This window comes from Xiphophorus couchianus, chromosome 16 (genome assembly GCF_001444195.1).
Source record: "Xiphophorus couchianus chromosome 16, X_couchianus-1.0, whole genome shotgun sequence".
In the NCBI taxonomy this organism is placed as follows: Eukaryota; Metazoa; Chordata; class Actinopteri; order Cyprinodontiformes; family Poeciliidae; genus Xiphophorus; species Xiphophorus couchianus.
In genome coordinates, this window is record NC_040243.1 from 16,541,799 (window position 1) to 16,562,988 (window position 21,190).

The 21,190-nt window shown below is 41.9% G+C and overlaps 1 protein-coding gene across 1 annotated transcript; it reads left to right on the forward strand.

Moving 5' to 3' along the window:
- The first annotated feature begins 997 nt into the window (after positions 1-997).
- sphk1 (sphingosine kinase 1) lies at positions 998-20,970 on the forward strand. The gene is made up of 5 exons (XM_028043064.1): positions 998-1,424; positions 10,643-10,792; positions 14,322-14,416; positions 14,771-14,886; positions 16,114-20,970. The coding sequence occupies exons 1-5, from the start codon at positions 998-1,000 to the stop codon at positions 17,018-17,020; spliced, it is 1,695 nt and encodes a 564-aa protein (XP_027898865.1). The 3' UTR covers positions 17,021-20,970.
- Positions 20,971-21,190: the final 220 nt, after the last annotated feature.

Sequence of the window (21,190 nt, forward strand, 5' to 3'; positions counted from 1 at the left end):
CGGTCGCCAAGTCCGACTATTATAAGCAGTTCTGGGCTTGTTTTTCTCTAAAGTCACTTGCAAATTTAATGAGTTACTTTTAATGTAACTTAATTACCTTCCAGTTCAAATATTCAGTAATCTAATTAGTGTATTTTTCGGACTATAACTCGCTACTTTTCCCCCCACGGTTTGAACCATGCGGTTTATAGCCCGGTGCGGCTTTTCTGTGGATTTTTCTTCAACCACCAGGGGGCTCTTTAGCAGGAAGTGAATCATTGGAAGTCAAACTTGGAAATCAAAGAAGAAAGTGCTGATTTTCATTTAGAACAAGCACATGCTAGAAGCAGGCACGACTGAGAACTGTTTTCAAACTCATACCCTATCATGGAAACCACACAAAGAAATTCATATGATGCAGCTTTTAAGGTGAAGGATATCGATCTGGCAGATCGATAACCGCTGCACGTAAACTCGGCATGAACGAATTGGCGTTGGAGACGGAGGGCTGCGTCTTTAACAGCAGATTTATTTTCCTTGTGGAAAACCGAGAGCGGTGGAGATACCAGCGGCTTATATATTTAGGTTTCCATTAAAAACAAAAAAAAACTTTGTGGGTGCGGCTTATAGTGTGCTGTGCTCTATAGTCCGGAAAATACGGTAAGTTACTTTTTCAAAGTAACTGCCATCACTGCCTAAATCCACTATTTAAAGATGTTTTCGGGGAAAAAATAGGTTTGTAAAAAAGCAACCATTTAAAACCTTATTGTTTCGTCAAACTAATGGCAGCAAGTAAAGCAGAGCAGGTGTAATTCTGAAGTATTCCTGAGGAAGAGGTGGGACCGTCTGCACGGCTCTCCTCCTGCTCCATTGCTGTAATTCCCCTCACGGACGGTAGGGGGAGGCGGTGAACCAGGCAAGCTGCACCCATTCCTGTTTAAACGGTCCCACGGCAGGCTGGCAGGTTCAGAGTGTACTCGGCACCGGCCTCCGGGACGCGTCTCACTCTCCATCCGGGATGGAGAAAGACGCCTCAGCGCCGGACCCATCCCGGCAGTGCAACGGGTTCTCGGGCGTGCTGTACGGAGAGTTCACCGACACTCTCAACGACGGGGTGCGCTACTCGGTGAGCCTGACGGAGAGCGCCCTGACCATCCAGAGGATCTCCTCGTCTCCCGACCGGACGAAGGTGGTGTTTAACTTGAGCGACTGCATCGGCTGTCGGGCGTATAAAGGGCCGGACAGCGCGGACATCGGCGCTTACTTCGCGGCTTATTTCTACCCGTTCAAGAGGCGCTGGATGAGCACCGGAGTGGCCCGGCAGAGGGTGGAGCAGTGCTTTCGGGTCGCTCTGGCGCAGGACCCGCTCGTCAACCTCCGGGAGGCTGAAAGATGGGCTCATGCCATCAGAGATGCCTCAGTGCTGCAGGCTCCTCGGAGAGACGGTGAGGAAACACAACACTCTGGATCCTGTAAACTTAAAATCTAACTTTAGATAATATATTTATGAATAGGATACATTATGTTATGCCCATGAAGCCAGACTCGGAGACTTGAACATAAAAAAAAAGTTTCTCACATTTGTGTAATTTTCAATCTGACTCAAAATCTTCCTCCTTACTGGATACATTTGTTATTCAGCTAAAATCAGTATTATTTTAGAATTTGATTAGATTAATGTTTATGATGGACAGTTTATTTATTTAGTTGCAAACAGAATCTGAGAAGTGTCCATTTGCATTCAGCCCTTTAGTCTTCACCAGATTAGCACATCTATAGTTGTACAATTTTGTTCAATTTTCTCTGTAAAGTTGCTCAAGCTCAGTCGGATTTGATGGACGCCACTCTTAAGAGATGATTTGCTCTGATGTAAGCCGCTGAAGCTCTGCCTGCATGGTAGAGGACCTCGTCCTGCTGGAAGGTGAACCTCCAGCCCCATCTCATTTTCTGTCGCCGCTGTAGATTTCTTCCAGGACTGGCCCCTATTGATCTTCAACCGTCTTTCTTTCAACTCTGATCAAAAACATTCTTCTGCTACCATGTTTCACCACGGAGTTACTTTCTTTGTGGTCATGTGTTAGCTTTTTTTTTTTTTTTTTTTTTTTTATCACATGCTATATGGCCTGTTAGCCAGTTTTTCTTCTCATCTGACCAGAATCTCATCTTCCATTTTGATGTGGCTCCTGGCAAGCAGTATTTCTTAAGGAAAACATTCCTTCAACACGTGTCTTATTTATTTAGTTTTTTTTTTCTATTTTAATCCCTGTATTATTCACTTTCCATTCACAATTTATCCCCACTTCATGCTTGGGTTTCACTTGAATTCCCTTAAAAATCCATTAAGTTTTGTGGCAACATGTTAGGAACCACATGGGGTATGAATACCGAACGCTAGCAAGGTACTGCAAATCTTATCGCTAGAAACAGGTTTGACAAAGAGGCAGAGGTACACATTCCATCCGCTCTCTAACCGGCTCTGCCTGCACGGGAGGGTGAAAATGAGCTCATCCAATAACGTCTGTTAACTACTGTTAACTGAACATTTCTTGCCAGTTCCCAAGCCTGAGGAGAGAAGGGGCTAAATCTGAATCTAGATCTGGATCAGCATCTGGAGTCTGCTGTCAAAGATCACCTTAAGCAGTTAGATCTTCAGCTGATCCTCTGTCCGCAGCAGAGTGTTAACAAGCTTCATTATTTCAGCTGAGTAAATTCCCAGTGAGGCTTAACTCAGGTTGGGTGGAAAAAAAAAAGTGACATCAAAACAACGGCTGTTTGTCATTTACCTCCACAGCAGCCTCTTCTAATTGGGTATCATCCTGTCTTGTTCGGAGTAAAATGCGGCTCAGTCCGCAGTCTGGTTGGTTTCTCTTTACTCCGCTTTGGTAAACATTGACGATAGCGTAATTAACATGAATAAGAAATGAAGATAAACGACGCATCTATGTACAGTGCCTTGGAAAAGTAACACTGCTTGAGCTTTTCATAATCGGCATAGGATTTTATTTGATAGACCTACACAAAGTAGTGAAGAAAAGGATGAGTTGTTTTGATAAATTTTGACAAATAATGTGTGCATCCCCTTTTATTATGGACAAAAACACTAAGAAGACCAAGGAGCACAGCAGACAGGTCAGTAGGAAAGCTATGGAAATACTTTGTAATGCATTTTTCAGTCTATCATCAAAAAATGGAGCTTCTGTTGACAGGGCTGGACTAGACAATTTGGGTTAGATCAATATGTTTTGATCTAACCCAATATCCCAATAAAAGTCCAAATCTTAATCCAACTGAGAACTTGTGGTAAGGCTTGAAAACCGATGTTAACAGAAGACACTCTATCCAAACTGAGTGAGCCTCAGCTATTTCATATGGACACATGTTGAATAATCCACTTCTATGTTGTGTGTTTGCACATTGAGTGAGAATGAAATACATTGAATTTGTAGTTGTAATGTCACACAAAAGAAAACAAGCATATAAAAGGTGCATTAATTCTGTTTACAAAGCTGTCTCCAATGCTGTTTATCATAGGGGGGGCAGATTGCTAATACTCCACCCCAGGTCAGGAAATACACTTTTATATTTGTTTACACTATAAAGCAGGGATGAACTCAGGTGTTCAGGTCAGAGAAGAGGCGGATATTTGACTTGGCAGTGACCAATTGGGAATGTTGACTTGCCAAAGATGGGGGCAAGAATGAGCAGTGGGATGAGGAATGAGGTTGTGATCCTGGCAGCAGCCTCCAGGTGTACACTGCAAACACGGAGAGAGACAGACAGAGAGACGCTGGGAGCTGTGTGAGGAGGAACATCCAGCCAGCCAGCCTCCCTCCCTACAGTCCGTGGCCCGCAGGAATTTGAGATTCAGACCTGTGTGCCAGGCAGGCAGATGGTAACCTGTGAGGTTACCTGCCTCCCTCCCTGTCACTGTCCTCCCTCTGGACTCATCAAAGAGCTCCATCTTGGGAGGCCTTGTCCCTGTGCTGCACTGCCTCTTATTCCAGTCTCCTTCTGAGCACAGTCTCTCAGTGATGATGGGATCATATGATTAATTCATAAGCTTGTTTTAGCTCTTCAGATCCGCTGTTTAACGGAATGTTTTATTCGCTTTAAATGAGTTCTATTTTCCTAATGAATGAACCAGAATTGTCCTTTTTACTTGTCACAGAGGGTGCATGAAAGTCAGCGAGACTCACTAATCCCTCACGGAGGACTTCCCTCAAGTTAATTGCATGTCATCTCATCTGGGGACTGCAGATGGAAAGGTTGGATTAAAAGTGAAATTACTGCGCAGGCTTGGTATTTAGGGAGACGAGCTATCAAGGGTGACTCAACACGTCATTACAAATATGATGGAATTATGAGATGTAACTCTCCTAATTTAGCCTGCGATATGAAATCCATTCAGAAGCCGCTTGGCAGTTGAATTAAAAGAGTTGCAGGCAATGATGTCCGTGCCTTGCCTCGCAAAAGTATTCACACCCTGGAATTTCTTTCACTGTATGTCACGTCGAAACCAAAAATGCCTTATAGGGATTTTTTTTGCGATACACCAACTCAGAGTAGTGCATGATTGTGGAGCGACGTAAAAATACATGCGTTTTTCACAAGTAAAAGTCTGAAAAGTGTGGCATAAATTTGTATTCAGTCACCTGAGCCAATCGATAACTTTCTGAACGACCATTTGCTGCAGTGACAGCTGAAATAGCCTTTTGGGGTGTTTCCCTATGAGCTTGGCATACTGTTACTTCCACATGAAAATTCTCTGGAACGTTTCAAAGTCTAAACGTCTTAAAGCTGAAAAGAATCTGATGCACAAATAATTTTGCTGGTGGCAGAGCCCACATCACAGAGAGAAAATAAAAGAGCTGTACGCCCCCACCTTTAAAATGAGTGTTTTTCCAGCTGCCTCAGGGTCAGGTGTGCCTGTCACTGAGTGAGCCTCCTGGAGGGAAGCGGGGGGGCACTCTGCTGAAGATGCTGTGGCTCATTCGGCAAGGAGCTAAAATGCGTCACCAGGCGACCTTTCACCCCAGCCAGCATCTCAGTCCCAGCGGAGCGTTCGTCTTGTTGCTCCGTGACACATGGATGTGATGGCCTGTCAACTCCCGCTCGCGCCGCCACCGCCCAGCCCCCCTCTCCTGGTGCTGTCTCTGCGGGCAGCGGTGTTTATTCTCCGCGGGCCTCCTCCCCTCCTTTTCAGCAAACACTCAGACAGAGGCTTGTTTGCAGTCTGAATATAGCCGTCGCTCCCGAGCAGGAACACTTTCACAGAATATCTGCTTCTGTTCCAGCAGTTGTCTTGAATGCTTCCCGTGTTTTAATAAATCCCACTTGTGCCGGCAACATGTGTTGCTGAAGGTCTAACAGGGCTTCATGTGGAATGGTTGTAGCGGTTGCGGCAACAATAAAAGTTGTCAGAAAGCCACTTGTTTGCTCTGACGCATTGTCACATCCAGTCTGCCTGTCACCTCAATATGTGTGTGTGTCTTTACTTTCTTGCAACTGTGAAATGCACACATCACTGCAGAAACTTTATGTGCCAGCTTGATGGACAGGATGTGCTTGCAGGTTTATGACTTCTTCCCTGAGACAGATTTCACATACACAGCACGTACTGACTCTGACAGAGAGAAATCTATGAAAAGAACTTTACTTACTGAGAGTTTGACATTGTTAGCAGTATTTCAAACAAGGTAGGATGATGATAATAACATTAAATATGAAACGTAGGTCTTCAAAGGTCTCCATACCCTTTTTACTTTTTTCATATTTTGGCATTTTAAAGTCAGACTAACGCAACATCATGCATGTATTCAGTCCACTTTACTGAAATACCTCTAAATAAAATCCAGTGTAACCTTTCAAAAGTAATCCAATTAGCAGAGTCCCGGTAGCAGAGTACGGGGCACAACTGTGGTCTGCTCTAGTCAGATGAGACAAAAACTGAACTGTATGGCTAATACAAAGAATGCAATATAGAGTTTTGCCAAGATCTGAAAATCTATTTAGCTGGTTTATTGAGGAAGCCTCACCTGATGACCTACATCTGTGGGTCTCATATTTCTTTCTTCTATGAATTAGTCAGATTGAGTAACCCCACAGTCAATTGTATCCACAGACCAGGCCCATTAACGGCTGTTCTCCGACTATTTTGTAACTTGCTCTTGACTCTGAGACAGATTTTATTTAGTGCCCCATATGGAGCCCCAGGGGTGTTGTTTTGCTAAATTTGGGCTCAAGGCGACCTTTAAGAACTTCTTATAAATTTACAAACCAGCCACTAAGGCAGTTTTACCACCATTGAAGAATTTAAGGTGACTTAAATAATTGAAGGTCTACAAATTCTCTTTAGCGCTTGCTCCCACAATGCGCTGTCTATTTACCTAAAGCTCTGCCTTGGAGCTTCAGGTTCCCGTCGAGCCCCTAATCGAGCACCCTTCCCCTAGCCTTGAACACGCATCTCCTCCAGACTAGCGGCAGCAGCAATTAGTAAACACCTGGTGGAACAGTGTGGCTGCTATAATGAAACAAACTACCTCTGAGTCCGGCTCTCGTTAAAGAGAAACAGCAAAAGCATTGTTGTGGTGATGTGCTGAAGGGGACGTGTCAGAAAGGGTGGGGGATTCTTAAAGAGACAGAGGCCAATTTCAAGGCGTCAGATATGACTATGATGCAAAGTCAAATTTCTTTTAAGTTTTTCTATATATACATTTTCATAAGAACTGAAGGCAATATAAAGATACAAGATGCCCTCGCCACCTCCCCCTCCAAAGAACTTCATCTTTGTCATTTCACTGCTTTATTATGAAGTTTTTTGAATGGATTTCACATCCTTTTGTTTTTACACCTATGACATGAAACATTTGCTGATTATCTGAAATCTATTGATACCACAGAGCTTATATATATATATATATATATATATATATATATATATATATATATATATATATATATATATATATATATATATATATATGAATACATGTTGTTCTTATTATCTTTATTAGGTTATTATCTTCTGGATGCACTTCTGAGACATTGGGGTTAAGGTTATGGTCACTGTGATGTGTCATGTCTTCAAATATGTTCTTGATCTAGCCCTGTAGAAACCAGGGAGTTATAAAATAATAATCTGCTTGGTGGTTTATGAAATCTGCACAGTGGCTGACCTTAATCTCTCAGAGATGACAGACTTATAAAATTCTCCAAGTCAACGTTTGGCTTGAAATGCTTATAATGGTGAAAGTGAACAAACCTCTAGAACAAGAGTTTATTGAAAACACAAAAAAGCCAGCTTTGGTTTTAGTCTAAAGAACAAATGTGGTTGAAAAGTGAAAGGTGAATGACCTTTTCTTGGATCTAAATAGGGGTGGAATATTACTTAAGTTGATAAAGAGAGCTTACTATGCCTGACTTTAAATGACTTTGTTAAGAATAAGTTTGAACAGTGGATATGGTGAAAAACATCATAGCTTCAGAGTTACCTTCAGTCATGACCCTATCATTTCCTATGAATTTGTGGAAAATTCATATAAAGACAAATTCTTTATGTGACTTGTAATGAGAGGTTTAGATTGTTGTTCTGTTTAAGTAGAAACAATGTGATGTAATTAAAGTAATAGAACATTCTTTTAAAAAAATGGAAAAAGTAAAAATACTAAACCATACTTTTAAGGCTATTAACTGTTAGTAGCCTTAAAAAAGTCTGATTCCCAATCCTGAGGAAGGCACAGAATTTATTTCCCAGACGCACATAGGTTCGTTTCGTACTGTTCAGGTACAAATGTTGGAGTTACTAATGATCCTCTAACTGTGTAGAACTGCAGAAAATGTTCTTTTTCAGTACTTCCCTTTGAACCTAAGATACCATTTGGTGAGGATATCTTTGGACAGACATTGCAGCCTTTTAACATATTCTATTCAGTATTTTCTTTCTTCAAAGTTAGTAAAACTTTTAAGGACAGTTTCTTCTTTTCCATGTCTCTGATAAAGTCCCAAGAGAACTATTCACCTTTCATAACTCTCATAACTCATGGCTGCTTACATTTAGATCTAATTGATCAGAATACATATAAGAATGCTTTGTTGTAATACCCAGATGTATTGTATTTGGAGGCTTGAGGAAAAATCCTATTCAGTTGGTTTTTTGGGGGGTTTTTTTGCACAACAAATTTCAAAGCAATACTTTTTTATGGCAGTACATTTTGGTCAATACCAAAAAGTTGAGATCAGTGTTTCAAACGATTGTTGTTCCTATTAAAATTGATTTATCAAGTGCAGAACCTTTGATAGGTGCAGATTATGTTAAAATAACGTTTCTGTGGCTGATCTCTTATTTGTTATCCGTACCAATCCACTAAGGATTTCATCTGACTTTGACCTTTTCATGACAGTGTGCGGATTTTTTTAATTGGATGCTTTTCAGTTCAGTTCACTTGAGTGCAAGACCTCAATCTAAAAGCTGGTTGACCTTCAAAAGCTGCTCTCCACTCGATTCTGGAAGTGCATGGATCTTTTTACGATTGAAAGCCACATTGTGCAGGGATGCGACTAGAAAACAATAGTGGCATCCCTGTGTGAATGAATAGAGGTAGATTGGTACATGCCTGTGTGGTTTGGGGACTCTCACCACTTCCTATTGGGGTTACTCTTGTCTTGTTTGGAGGCATTTCCGATCATAGTTTGTGTTCAGTCATTCCGGTTCCAATTGAATTTGGCAGCTGGTAAAAAGGTACCAGATTCCTTGTTGAACAATGATGTGGACTGTCCGGTTAGAAACATTTCACCCAGATTAAGCTGGAATGTCAAAAATAATTACTTAAAGCATTCCTCTCAGATCTACAACTTTTATATTATCACATTATGTACCTTCAGAAATGGATCAGATTCAAACCAAAGTCAGCGTCATCTCCAATCAAAATTTTATGATAGAAATAAATACTGATGTTTTTGCCTTCTGTCCTCAAATGAGATTTTTCTATCCGGATAAAAGGCATTTTCTGGAAACTTTAACCCCTGGAAGGAAAGCTTGGCTCCACCTGTACTTTTTTGAGGAATCTCTTTGAGGCATCTAACATAGCTTTAGAAAAGGCTGGATTTGTACAAACCAAAAAGGTGGATTGCATTATACATAGGCAATGGAAGGAAGTTGGCTTTTCCTTCAGGGCTTAGCAAAAAACCACAGCTGCATAAGTTCCTTCATTTAAGAACAGAACTCTGCCGTCTTCTTGCTGCTTTGATGTCATATATACAGTTTGTTAAAGATGAGCAATCAATTTCACCTGTCTGAAAAATAACTGAGTCTGGAGTCAGTATGTTTTTTAAGACAAAACAAGGGCAGACTAAAACACTGGAATGGAATATTTTTCATTCCAATAAACACTGAAACCCAGAGATGTCACTCAGCGTTTATGCCTGTCGCTGACTACAGAGTACACTCACCAGTCACTTTGTTAGAGACCCCTTGCAAGTACTGATTGGACTCCCCCATAGCCTTCAGAACTGCCTTCATCTTTGGAGCATAGTTGCAACATGGTCTTTGACACATTCCTCTGAGATTTTGATCCACATTGGCATGACAGCGTCACACAGATGCTTCGCCTATTCATCCATGATGCAAATTTCTCATTCAACAAATGTGCTCTACTGGGAGGCCATTGAAACCAATCTTTTTTCATTCTCCTCTGACAAGAAGATGGCTGTGCACAGCATATCAGCAGCTTACCATAAACCTATCACTTTAAGATTCCTTTTAACCCCATTTCTGTCAAAATCTGATGCTTGGTTTGAACCTCAGCGGTGCTGAGATTCATTAAGTTGCAGCTGATTTACTACCATTGGCACTGATGCTGTCAGTGTGTACATGCGGTGTACATAATTGATCCCCAACTGTTGTAACAAGGAATTACCCTTGTAGTATAATTCATCATCACTCTGCAGCACTGTCCACAATTGAAGAGGGTCCAAGTGATCCATTAGTTTTTAGCTGAAAGGCTCAGACAACAAGGCTAAGTCTGTTTTTATCTGAACTACCTCAAGTGTGCAATGATCCACATTTAGTGGACCTTCATAATAATATTAAAACATTGATTTTAGCCAATCCAATGTTTAAAATAGGAAAGAGAATACAACTTACTCCTCTGGTTGTCTGTTTGTCTGCATAACTCGTAAAACAGCTACTGCAAAATCGTCAATCAACCAAATGTCCAGATGTCTCCATAACAATATATTCTCTGGTACAGTAAAGTTTAAACAATTAAAACTGAGTGTGGTTGTTTAATAGGTCACCACACAGACTGAACAGGATAGATTTTGTTTTTCCTCCCATTGATTTGTGTTAATTCGAAACATGCAGCTGCAAGCAGCCATTTGCTATAGTCAGGGAATAAAAAGTTCCCGGCATTGATCATAAATAATTGGTAAGATCCTAAATAAAATGCATGTGTAAGCCTTCTCTCTTTGCAGCGTCACATTAAAATTGAGCACTGTCAGTCTCGATGCTCGCCCAGCCGACAGATGAGGAGTTCTTACAATTCTTTCCCCTCACGCTGCATTTCTATGTATATTTTCAGAGGAGATGGCTCTTCTTCTTTATTCTTTAAGATATTCTTCTCATCCTCTTTATTCTGACTCACATCACCCCGTTTCTGCCTGTTAGGTGTGATGTACACGGAGCTGAGGAGACCTTGCAGAACCATGATCCTGGTGAACCCCCACAGCGGACGGGGACAGGCTCTCCAGCTGTTCACTGGCCACATACAGGCCATGCTCACTGAGGCCTCCGTTCCCTACACGCTCGTCATCACAGGTCAGTCATAAATATGTTCCCCGCATGCGTCCCGTTTATCGTCTTCGTATAAAACAGAGGATTAAACGTCCCGCTACCTCGTAGCGTGATCAGTCTGAGAACTGGGTCATGCTGCGAGTTGCTCACGCACTAACATGAGCCGAACCCACGATGCTTCGAAGCAAGTTTTAATCTCTGCAGGAATTATGCATTGTTTTTGTGATCGCAAATTCAACAAGGCATGTGCTCACAGACAACATGAGCATTACATTCTCATTCTACTCGTGCCATCTGCTGCACATTCAGCATGATTTGCTAAAGCTTCTCAGTGACCTTTACCAGTATTGTGGCTGTTACTGTTATTCTAGGCTATTTTCGCCACAAGGAAGCTGTTACTCTGTACAGGTTTTAATGCCACGTTTGGAACCAAAAGGCTCACATTTCATCATTTACCCAATGTCACGTCAAAGTGTTCAGAGAGCTCTTCAGTTTTTCTTGCGTTGTGTTGTGTTACATCCACAATATTCATTGGCTTCTATTGAGATTTTATGTGATAGACCAACACAGAAATATGAAGTAGCAGAAAAACAGTACATAGTTCTCAACAGGGTCAGGTTGGGGCTGAAATTCAGACCGGGAGCTCGGTTTGGAGAGGCCTTTTATTCGAAATCACAATGGACGAAAGTGGAACCATACTTTTAAAACAAAAGAACTTAATGAGTTGTATATAACAGCCAGGGTTTTTCGATAATCAGAGCTTTGTGTGTGTATGTATTTAATGTCAAAATTAAAAATCAGTGAGCAAAATTGTATTATACAAGCGGCTTACAAAAATAATAGCACAAACATGAAACAACCTCCAAATCTATACAGACCTTTAACATCATGAAGGGAAATGAACATGTTTTAGATCGTTTTCAGATCTCAAAGTCGAGTTTAGACCTCGATCCATTGATCTTTAGACATTATTTGTTTCCATATATGTATTTTACTGACCTTATTTGTATTTTTCTTGAGCTGATAAAGAAAACATATATTAATAAAAAAACATATCAGGACAACTAGATGTATAGCCTGCATATTCAGATATCTTCATTGCTTTGAACGCAGACTTTCTCCTAAAATGTTTTTATTTTCCCTTAAGTAAACGTGTGCTTGTTTCTGGTTAACCATAATGGATTGATTTAAATCCATTAATCAACCCGATATCTGCTTTAATGTGCCATTCTGTTTCCACTTCAAAGATATTGTGTTGATCCATTCCATTGTGGTTGCAATGTGAGAAAATGCGGGGGAAAAAAAACGTAACTTTGAGAAGAATTGTGTTTCTTCCTCTGGGCCCCACATACTTACCCCCTTGGTTAAGGCCGACCAGCAGTTTGACAGGTCTGAATATGCTGTCTCCTTTTGGATCAGCTCGGCATTATGCAGCTGAATCTCTGCTGCAGCTCACAGTGAGATGGATTATGACAGCGAATGCAGCAGAGCGCCGGAGCAGAAACTCTGCTTGTGTGGTTTTGTCTCTTTGAGAAAGTACGCTGGCATGCTCGCACATACTTAACGGGCTCCTGGGAACCTGAAGGAGGGTCAGCAACTGGATGGAGATGAAAACACAGAGCCTAATTACTGAGGCCAACGAAGAGGAACAGAGATGGACGTAAAGGAAGGGGAATATTATACGGGGCACTGAGGCCTCAGAGTGGGGTGAACCGTCATGTGCCGGTACAACCAACAGTAGTCCACTTTACTCGGCGTACGCCTTTATGATGAGTGTATCAAACTGCTTTTGCCTGAGGATGGACAAGCTCCATCGTCAAGGAAACTCCTGTTGTGTCTGCCTGTACATTTTACATACTGTATGAAGCACTGAGTGAACCAGTTTTAGTCTTTACCTGGGATAACCTCGGAAAAAGGCAGAAGGCATTAACATAATCAAGCAAACTGCGGCTTTTAAAAAGAAAGGACGGGAATTTGACCCAGATTTTAGGTGGTTTTATCTTTGTTTTCACACAGAGAGTTTTGCATCTCATGAGAGATTAGACAGACAGCTTAAAGATTGTAATATTAACAGCGCAACAGTAAACAGCCTTTGCCTTTGCCTTCAGATTTAATTCATGCAAAAGGAGCCCTGCGATACTGTAATGTACATAGATATACTTTTCAGTTAGCAAACAATATTTTTGTTTTTGTTCTTAGTTGATAATCATATTTTCTCAGAAGATTTTTAAAAATTTTGAGTCTTCATTATGCCAGTTATCAAAATGAACAGTAGAAAGCACGATATGTACAGTACCTCTGTCAGTAATGAAACTCTATATGTTTCACTTTTTTGATTAAATTACTGAAATAGATGACTATTTTAATTATCTTGGTTGCTGGCGAAGGTTTGCTGGATGACCTCTGCGTCTTTCTGTATATGAGCCATTCATTATGTGAAAGAACCCTGGACTAAAGTATCAGGCAGTTCCCAAAAATATTGGTTTTTGCAGCAATAAACCTATGAGAAACCTATGAAAATGAAATTTATTTTACCTTTGCTTCTCATTCAACTGCATGGAAAGTGCTCTACAAATACATCGAAGTTGAGGTCTGATTTTGACCCGACGATATTCATAATTATGACAAAAACCATATGAAAAACCTAACTGGAATTAAAAGAAGTCGTAGTTGTATTTTGCAGTGATTGTATATGTTGTCTTCCGATGACCTTTTCAATAAGTAAGTATCTGGAAAGTAAAGCATCAGTCTGGCTGGCTATAAATGCTGAGTCAGCTGTGCAGTGCAGTTACTCCGGTCCTGTCAACACAGCACTGCAAAACCACCTCTAGTCCATCCGGCAGACAGCAAACAAACGGCACAGAGGGGTGAGGTGGGTGAGGTGACGGGGTAAGAGGGGAGGGAGCGAGGGCATGGAAAGTTTGAGCAAAGTAAAAGCAGAGAGTTGATCAATACTTCAGGAGGTATATTTTCCATCATAGTGGCAGCACATCGGTGCCTCTTAGCTGCGTGTCTGCCGTCCTTCCCCTCCTCCCCCACCTACCCCCTGTCTCCTTCTCTAAAGCTGTTTCCATTTTCTACACGCGACTACACTGGGGAGTCTCGGCTGGCAGGACTGTAGACTTTAATGCTGGCAGGGATGAGCCCACAGAGACCCCCAGTGCAGAGACCAACTCAAGGACGCTGCCAATAAAACTAGGCTGAACAAATAGCTCACTTCTCCAAAAGCACATTTTACCAACACGCGACCACATGCTCCCCGCGCTCTCGGTCACAGATGTTTGCAGGCTGTCTAAGCTGCCTCAGAGCTGCTGAGTAGCCACTGGATGAGTTAATGTGATATGTCTGGTCCGATAAGAGGAAATTGAATCCCTTCTCTGCCTAATCTCCGTGATCCCACTCCAGAGCCTTCGGTGATGAAGGGAACGTGTCTGTTTTTTTTTTTTCTCTCTCTCTCTCTGCCCTTGCTGCTTTTTATCATCATTTTTGTCACTTTGTCCCACATTTTCTGCCTTATCTCGCAGTTGACGCTTGCATTTCTTCTGTTTGTTAGAGCACCAGAACCACGCGCGGGAGCTGGTGAGGAACGCCGACCTGACGCAGTGGGACGCGCTGGTCATCATGTCTGGTGACGGGCTGCTGTTTGAGGTACGCGGCCCACTTCTGCTCTTTAACGATGAGAGTTGTTAATGAGTGGGTGCTGGATCGACCTCCAAAACTCTAGCTTCTATTTATGGCACTTCTTGGAACAGAAATATAAAATTTTAATTTGGTCTCAAACATGATAAAGGAGATCAGGTGCTGGGGCTCTTGCATGGGGAAAAAAACAAAACAAAAACTGCAGTCGTCCAGAAAGTATTTTTGTCCTCAGCCACAGCACCATCTGGTCACCCTGGTAGTGCCACACTACATACAAAACAGCATGTTTCTGTCTCTTTCAGATATACGACTTCTTATTTTTGAGCCAAAGCTAAATTTTGGTCATCTCTCTTGTTCATTCAGGTGATAAATGGTATGATGGAGCGGGAAGACTGGCAACAGGCCATCCAGACTCCTCTAGGGATGCTACCAGGTGGCTCTGGCAATGCCCTGGCCGCATCCATCCACCACTACTCGCAGTGAGTCCATCTTTTAATGAGTCATTTAAATGCATAGGCTAACGGTGCAAAAGACGAGCCTTCGTTAGTTTATAGAAGACAATTTGTCTCCTTCCTGTGTAATTAGAGCAAAGGCTGACTGGGCTCATCATTCCTCGGGAGAGAGGACTTACTGGGACTGTTTTGTTATGCGCCGAGAATTCATTTCTGGTTCCATAAACTCTCTAAAGCAATGATGCGAGGGGTTTAGGAAGTCGTGCATTATGTTGACACAGCGCATGTCCAGGTTATCATCCCCTTCTGCCGCCTGGTTGTTGGCACAGTTTCAAAGAGCCATCACTGGTGAGCCAAAAATGTCATGAGCTCATCTGCTTTACGAGGTGTTAGGACTTTGGATGACTCCGAACCTACTGCTGATTTATGGACTTGTTTATGTTAATGAGCATGTAGATGTAAAAAACATTTTCATCAGCTCCTGCAACACTTCCAACCTGTGGATTTGGACCACATAAACGTTGTTACTTCTCAGAAGCTCTAATATCCTTCTCCCTCTATTGTGTATCTGGCTCTTGTTTCGTTGGCATAGAAAACACAGGGAAACAAATCTTCAGCATCACATTATTGTGCATTTGACAAAGATCTCACATGCTATTTATACCAATTGCGATCTATTGGTATGTAGCTGGCTCAAATATCACAGCACTGACCAAAGAATAAGATTACTTATGTCAATCAAGGTCATAAAATAACATCTTCACAGAAGAAGAACTTTTTATGACTAAGTCTAAAACATCCACGGAGTCAGTTTTGAAGTGATCTGGGAGGAGAGCAGTTATTCTGTGCGAAACGTCCGATTCATATGTTCTTGTCCCGTATAAACCGAATAGTATTCCAAAACACCAAACCTGGTTCATCTGCACATGTTGAGTATTTACCAACTGTGATAGGCTTTCAGTTGAGTTTATTCCTTAAATGGAGGACAAAGCGTTACAATTCCTCTTGTTTGATACAGTCCTAGTTTTATCTTTAATTTACTTTAAGAAGCATAAAATATATTTCTCTGTAAAATAAAAATAAAAATACTGCAGTATTAGCCATGATGGTGGTTTTATTACAATAAAATGTTTGGTACTACTCTTAGTTTAGTTTTTGTATAGTTAAAGAATAAAGTATTCAGTCAAAAAGCTGCATTATTTAATGTGCTTCTGCATTTTCTGTCTTATCTTGCTTTCTGTGACGATTCAACAGATCGCCTCCTGCCTGGAATGAGGAGCTGCTCCTGAGCTGTGGCTTCATGCTGTGCAAAGGTCTGGTTGGTTCTCTTGACTTGGTGTCGGTCCATTTGGCCTCCAGTCAGCGCCTCTTCTCCTTCCTCTCTTTGGCTTGGGGCTTTGTGGCAGATGTGGATATCGAGAGCGAGAAGTACCGTCATGTTGGGGCTATCCGCTTCCTAATGGGCACCCTGGTGCGTCTGGCCTCGCTCAGAGTATATCAGGGCAGGTTAGCATACCTGCCAGCTAAAGAGATACCAAAACCTCCAAACGAAAGGGCGAAGGCGACCCGTCCTCCTTTCACACCTCAGCAGCCATCTCTCTGTTCGTCCCTTCCTTGTCATCTCGTTCCCAAAGCTTCACCAAAGCAGAGCTCTCTGAAAAACTGCGTCGATACGAACCTGAACCAAAACTCCATCACCAACTCCTCCAACGTCATCACTAATATGAGGCCCGAGACGCATGGCAACAATAAGACTACGTCACCTACAGATTCTCTCCTCCCCAGCCTGTGCCAGCCGGTCCCTGAAAACTGGACGGTGGTCAATGAGGAAGACTTTGTTCTTGTGCTGGCTATTTGCCATTCCCACCTAGCGGAGGATCTGTGGACAGTGCCGGGAGCGATGGCGGATGACGGGCTGATTCATCTGTTTTACGTGACGGCGGGAATATCCCGGCCCGCCCTCCTGCGTCTTTTCCTTGCCATGGAGAGGGGTTCCCATTTAGCGTACGGTTGCCCCCACCTTGTGTACGAAAAGGTGAGGGCCCTGCGGTTAGAGCCCATCTCACAACAGGGCATGATCACTGTGGACGGAGAGGTGGTGGAATACGGCCCCATCCAGGCTCAGGTCCACCCCAGAATGGCTAGGCTTATATGCGGATGAACTTGTGCTTTACTTTATAGCTCTAGTTTGGCCTTTTATACTTATTGTCAGATTCTTTATGTGTGCTGTCTTCTCAGAAGTGCCAAAGACAATTAATCACCCATTGGAAATTCCTTTATTTTTCTACAGAGACAACCTGTCCTCTTTTTTATGGACTTCTCGTTCTCTCTCAGTGTTAGATTCAGGGTCAAAGCCATGGAGGATTGCTCTTACTTCTGGCTGGTCCAGGCTTAGAGAAATGAGATGGAAATGTATGTGCACCAAAAAAAAAGAAGCCAGATCTTTATGCATTTTTGTGCATACCCAAATGTGTGTATATGCGGGACTCTGCATGAGGGGCTTTGGCAGTACAGTGGCAGCACATTGCACTCTGCTTGTCGAACCTTATAAGCATGGCACATGTGAAGAGAAGCACGTTTTTCTTTCCCCGGGAGACTCCTGGAGAAAACCCGCCTCTTGCCCCGCTGTACCACTACAGGCCCTCAATCCCCTCGCCCTGGCCGCTGGTGGCCGCCGCCACCATCCTGACAACACTGCCTGCCCTTCAGCTTTGTAAGAAAATTGAGGAGATATAAATCCCTCTGGGGATTTAGCTTTGACAGATCTTTAATCTTTGCTTAGTTTACATGAAAAGAAACTTTAGATTTGCTCATGTTAGAGCCCCACCTTTTCCTTCCTGCCAAACAGATTTTACCAGCTTACGCTACACCTTTACCACCGTCTTCTCCATTTCCCATACTGTTTCATCTCCAACCATCATTAAGCTGTAGGAATCGCCTCCACTCACACACTTTCTTCTCCCCATCCCCCCCACCCCCCACCTCTTCTTATCCTCAGATCCTCACATACACACACATTCCCTCGCATCTCTGCAGCACTTAGCGAGGGGGAGGGGCGCGATCTGCTACTGTGCATATGATCCCCTCTCTTTAAGATTGTACTCTCGCTCCCCACCAGTGGTTAACGAACCATCAGCACCTAATGTGTCCTTAATATGAGGGTTTGCATCGGCTAAAGCACACTAAATAGAAGGTCGCCGTTTTTTAGGCACGGGAAAGCTCTTAGGTGGGTTTTCAAGTGGATATTAGGTTGGTCAAAGCACACTCGAGTGGATAAAGTGCAGTTTCAGACGGGCCCTGTTAGAGTTGCATATTGAGAGGCGTGTGATCGATGGAAGCCGGAGGGCGGCAGGTGTTTTGCTCCTCGGTGGCCGTCGGTGCTGTGGAGCAATCAGTGCACTGGAGCGGACCAAAGTGCAAATGTTAGCATTATCATCATCACCCCCCACCCTCCCCTCTGCACCCCCCGTCCTCCTTCGCGCGCACACCCACACACCAGTTTACCTCAAGCAGATGCACAACTGTGCATCTGCAGCATGTGCAGTTGAGGTGTGTCAGACCATTTTAGCAGGTCGTCCTTTAACTGTTATATTCTCAAAATAAAATACTGGTCAAACTGATGACAATAAAGTCCTTTCCTATGCTGACAGGAAAGAAAATATGACACTTTTGACTGTTCACTGGCTAGCGGGGGAACCATAAAGTGCTGATTTCTAAAAAAGTTTTAGGGCATCTGTCATTTTGAGTTCGAAAAAGGTGATGCAGTCGGCTGATAGCGCACTTAAATCTTCACCTGTTTTCATCTGTAGCTGGTGGAAGACAAAATACTCATAAGGGACTGCCAGCTGGAGAAGTTGGTAAGGTCTTGCTAACTGCTGTGTCTGTTCATACAGTAAAGAATTTATATGCCTTGGACTTTTTCACATTACAGCCCAAAAACTTTGAAGCATTTCTTTTAACATGATTGAAAGGAGAGCATAATGGTAAAGTGGATGGAAAAGGATGCACGGTTTTCAGTTTGCTTTACAAATATATTTTTGGCATACGCTTGTGTTTTGTAAATACCGCACTTTGGTATTTACAAAACATTGCTGTAAATACCAAAAAAAAAGAAAAGAAAAAGGTTTTGACCATTTTGCAGTACGTCTCCACTAGTTTTACACATCTAAGGAATTGGGGGTTGTGTGTTTAGAGTGATGTGCTGTATTAGTTTTTCAGATTGACCAAAGAGTTAAAATTATAGTTGTTTGACCAGAACACCATCCTCCACAAGTTGACTTTGTTTAATAATTAAGTGGCATGTGAAGAGAAAAGTTGCACGCAGAGTAATAGAGCTGATGAATAACTAACTTTTTTTTTCTTTATTTGTAAAAACTTAAAATCAAATTATTATTTTCCTTCTACTTCACAATTCGAACTTCGTGATGGACTACCAGATAAAGTCACAAGAAAATCCTGTCAAGTTTCTTGTTCATGTGACAACATATGGAAAGGTTCATGCATATGAATTGTTTTTGCAAGAGATTGTCTGTTTCTCAACCTGTAGTCAAAAGAAAAGGTTTTCAGATGGATCTACGCTGCAGATCAATCCAGGAAGGATTCTGATGCTCTGCCACCTTCGATAATTCGGGGTCTGTAGCACTTAAACATTAGCATACATGACTGTGAATTTATCATGTTCCTCTTCTAGATTTTCTAAACTTCACACGACTGTGGAGATCCATTCTCAAAAAGTAAATTATAGTTTATGAAACTTTGTTTTTTTCTAATTTACTTTAAGCTGCTTCTTTTGGGACGGTTGTGATGAGACTGTGTTATTTTCAAAAGTTGGCGTCGTGTAAGCCGTCACTTCGGTCGTTTTTGCGGACGTTGTTTTATCATGTAAACTGTGACCTAAATTGGTTCATAAAGTCAGTTATTATTACTATTCAGGCATAGTGGAGCAAGTGACTGTGCCTTGGGTTATATGTCTCCTGCCTGCTAATAAAGCCCACCAATGCGAGCAAAGTTGCTTTTTAATATTTCAAATCAATCAAAAGAACAGTGTTATAACAAACTGGCTAGTGTTATTTTGGGGTAGTAGTTGTTGCACAGTGGTGAAAATATGTAATTTTTTGACAGGTCCTGAAAATATATGACAACCTGACTTAGCTGATGATCAAATTGTACTTCATAGAGTGTTAAATATACAGTAAAGGCAATTCTAAAACGTTATTTACCAAAGCTACCACTTCTCCCTACACCCTTTAAATGAAAAGTAAATAGCCAGTAGTGTGATGGGAGTGCTAAGTTGTGAAGTTGCCCAGGCAGCACTTTCTCTCCCACTAATTGGTATTTAGAAGCAAACTGCCATTAGCTCACTTTTTCATTAGCAACGTTAGCTCCAAAATTACCCATTCTGCATATTTATTAAAAATATATAGCTTAAATTAAGAATACCTTTTTATACATTATTCAGTTTGAGATTTTGGCTAGCTTAAGCATTACATTTCTAGCCCTGGTGATTATGTTTCAAAGTTCAACTTGGGTTTTACCGAGAGTCAGCATCTCAATAACTCCCTCTCCTTTAAGTAATTCGAGAAAGTCCTTGGAATGTCCTTGAATGTGGATATAATACATCTCTCTTCCATGACTTGGTTTTACATTCCCAGGTCTTTACAACGGTCCTGGTCACAGCCCATGCCCAACATACTGCACCCTCCATCATTACTGAGTTACCAGGCTGCCTGGAATGCATATCCTGTCCCATCCTGTCCTGACCTGAAATTCCAGCTTTGCTCTTCATTATCTGCTGGATGAAGTCAAGATGAGCTATGCAAATGCCTTGTCATTGTTGCGGATTTTTGAAGTAAGAGGTCCCCCTGCTGGCCCGTAGGAGAACATACAGTGAACGGTTTTATCTTGGAAAATTTCTCCGTCTGTTACACAACATGGTCTCCTCATCCTGCCACCTGTTCCCTCCTGTTTTATACTCAGATGCAGATTATTCTTTTACCACATAAAAATAGCAGCGAAAGACATGAAGTTTGTTATCTTTAATGACATCCAGCTCATTGTATCCTTCAGAAACAACTTGATTCTTGTTAATAATGAACATGAAAACGGTGCGTGGCATTAGACTATTAATTTATGGTTCTAAACTGTTCAGTTCTACTGACTGTTGCTTTTTTTTTTACACAAATGTTAATACCCTTTGTTATTTTATTATTGATTTAAGAAAATAACATTAAAAAAACCTCATTGATGTTTTTATTAAAACTGTAACATTTAAAAATCTTTTTGTACCATGTACACGTTCAGCTTAAAATCGTTTTTTAAAAGTCATGTTTTG

Excerpts from the sequence above, each read along its gene's own strand:
- sphk1 (XM_028043064.1), top strand. The coding sequence starts at position 998 with ATGGAGAAAGACGCCTCAGCGCCGGACCCATCCCGGCAGTGCAACGGG. Across the intron at positions 10,793-14,321 it reads CTACACGCTCGTCATCACAG|AGCACCAGAACCACGCGCGG; the intron begins GTCAGTCATAAA and ends TCTGTTTGTTAG. Across the intron at positions 14,887-16,113 it reads TCCATCCACCACTACTCGCA|ATCGCCTCCTGCCTGGAATG; the intron begins GTGAGTCCATCT and ends ACGATTCAACAG.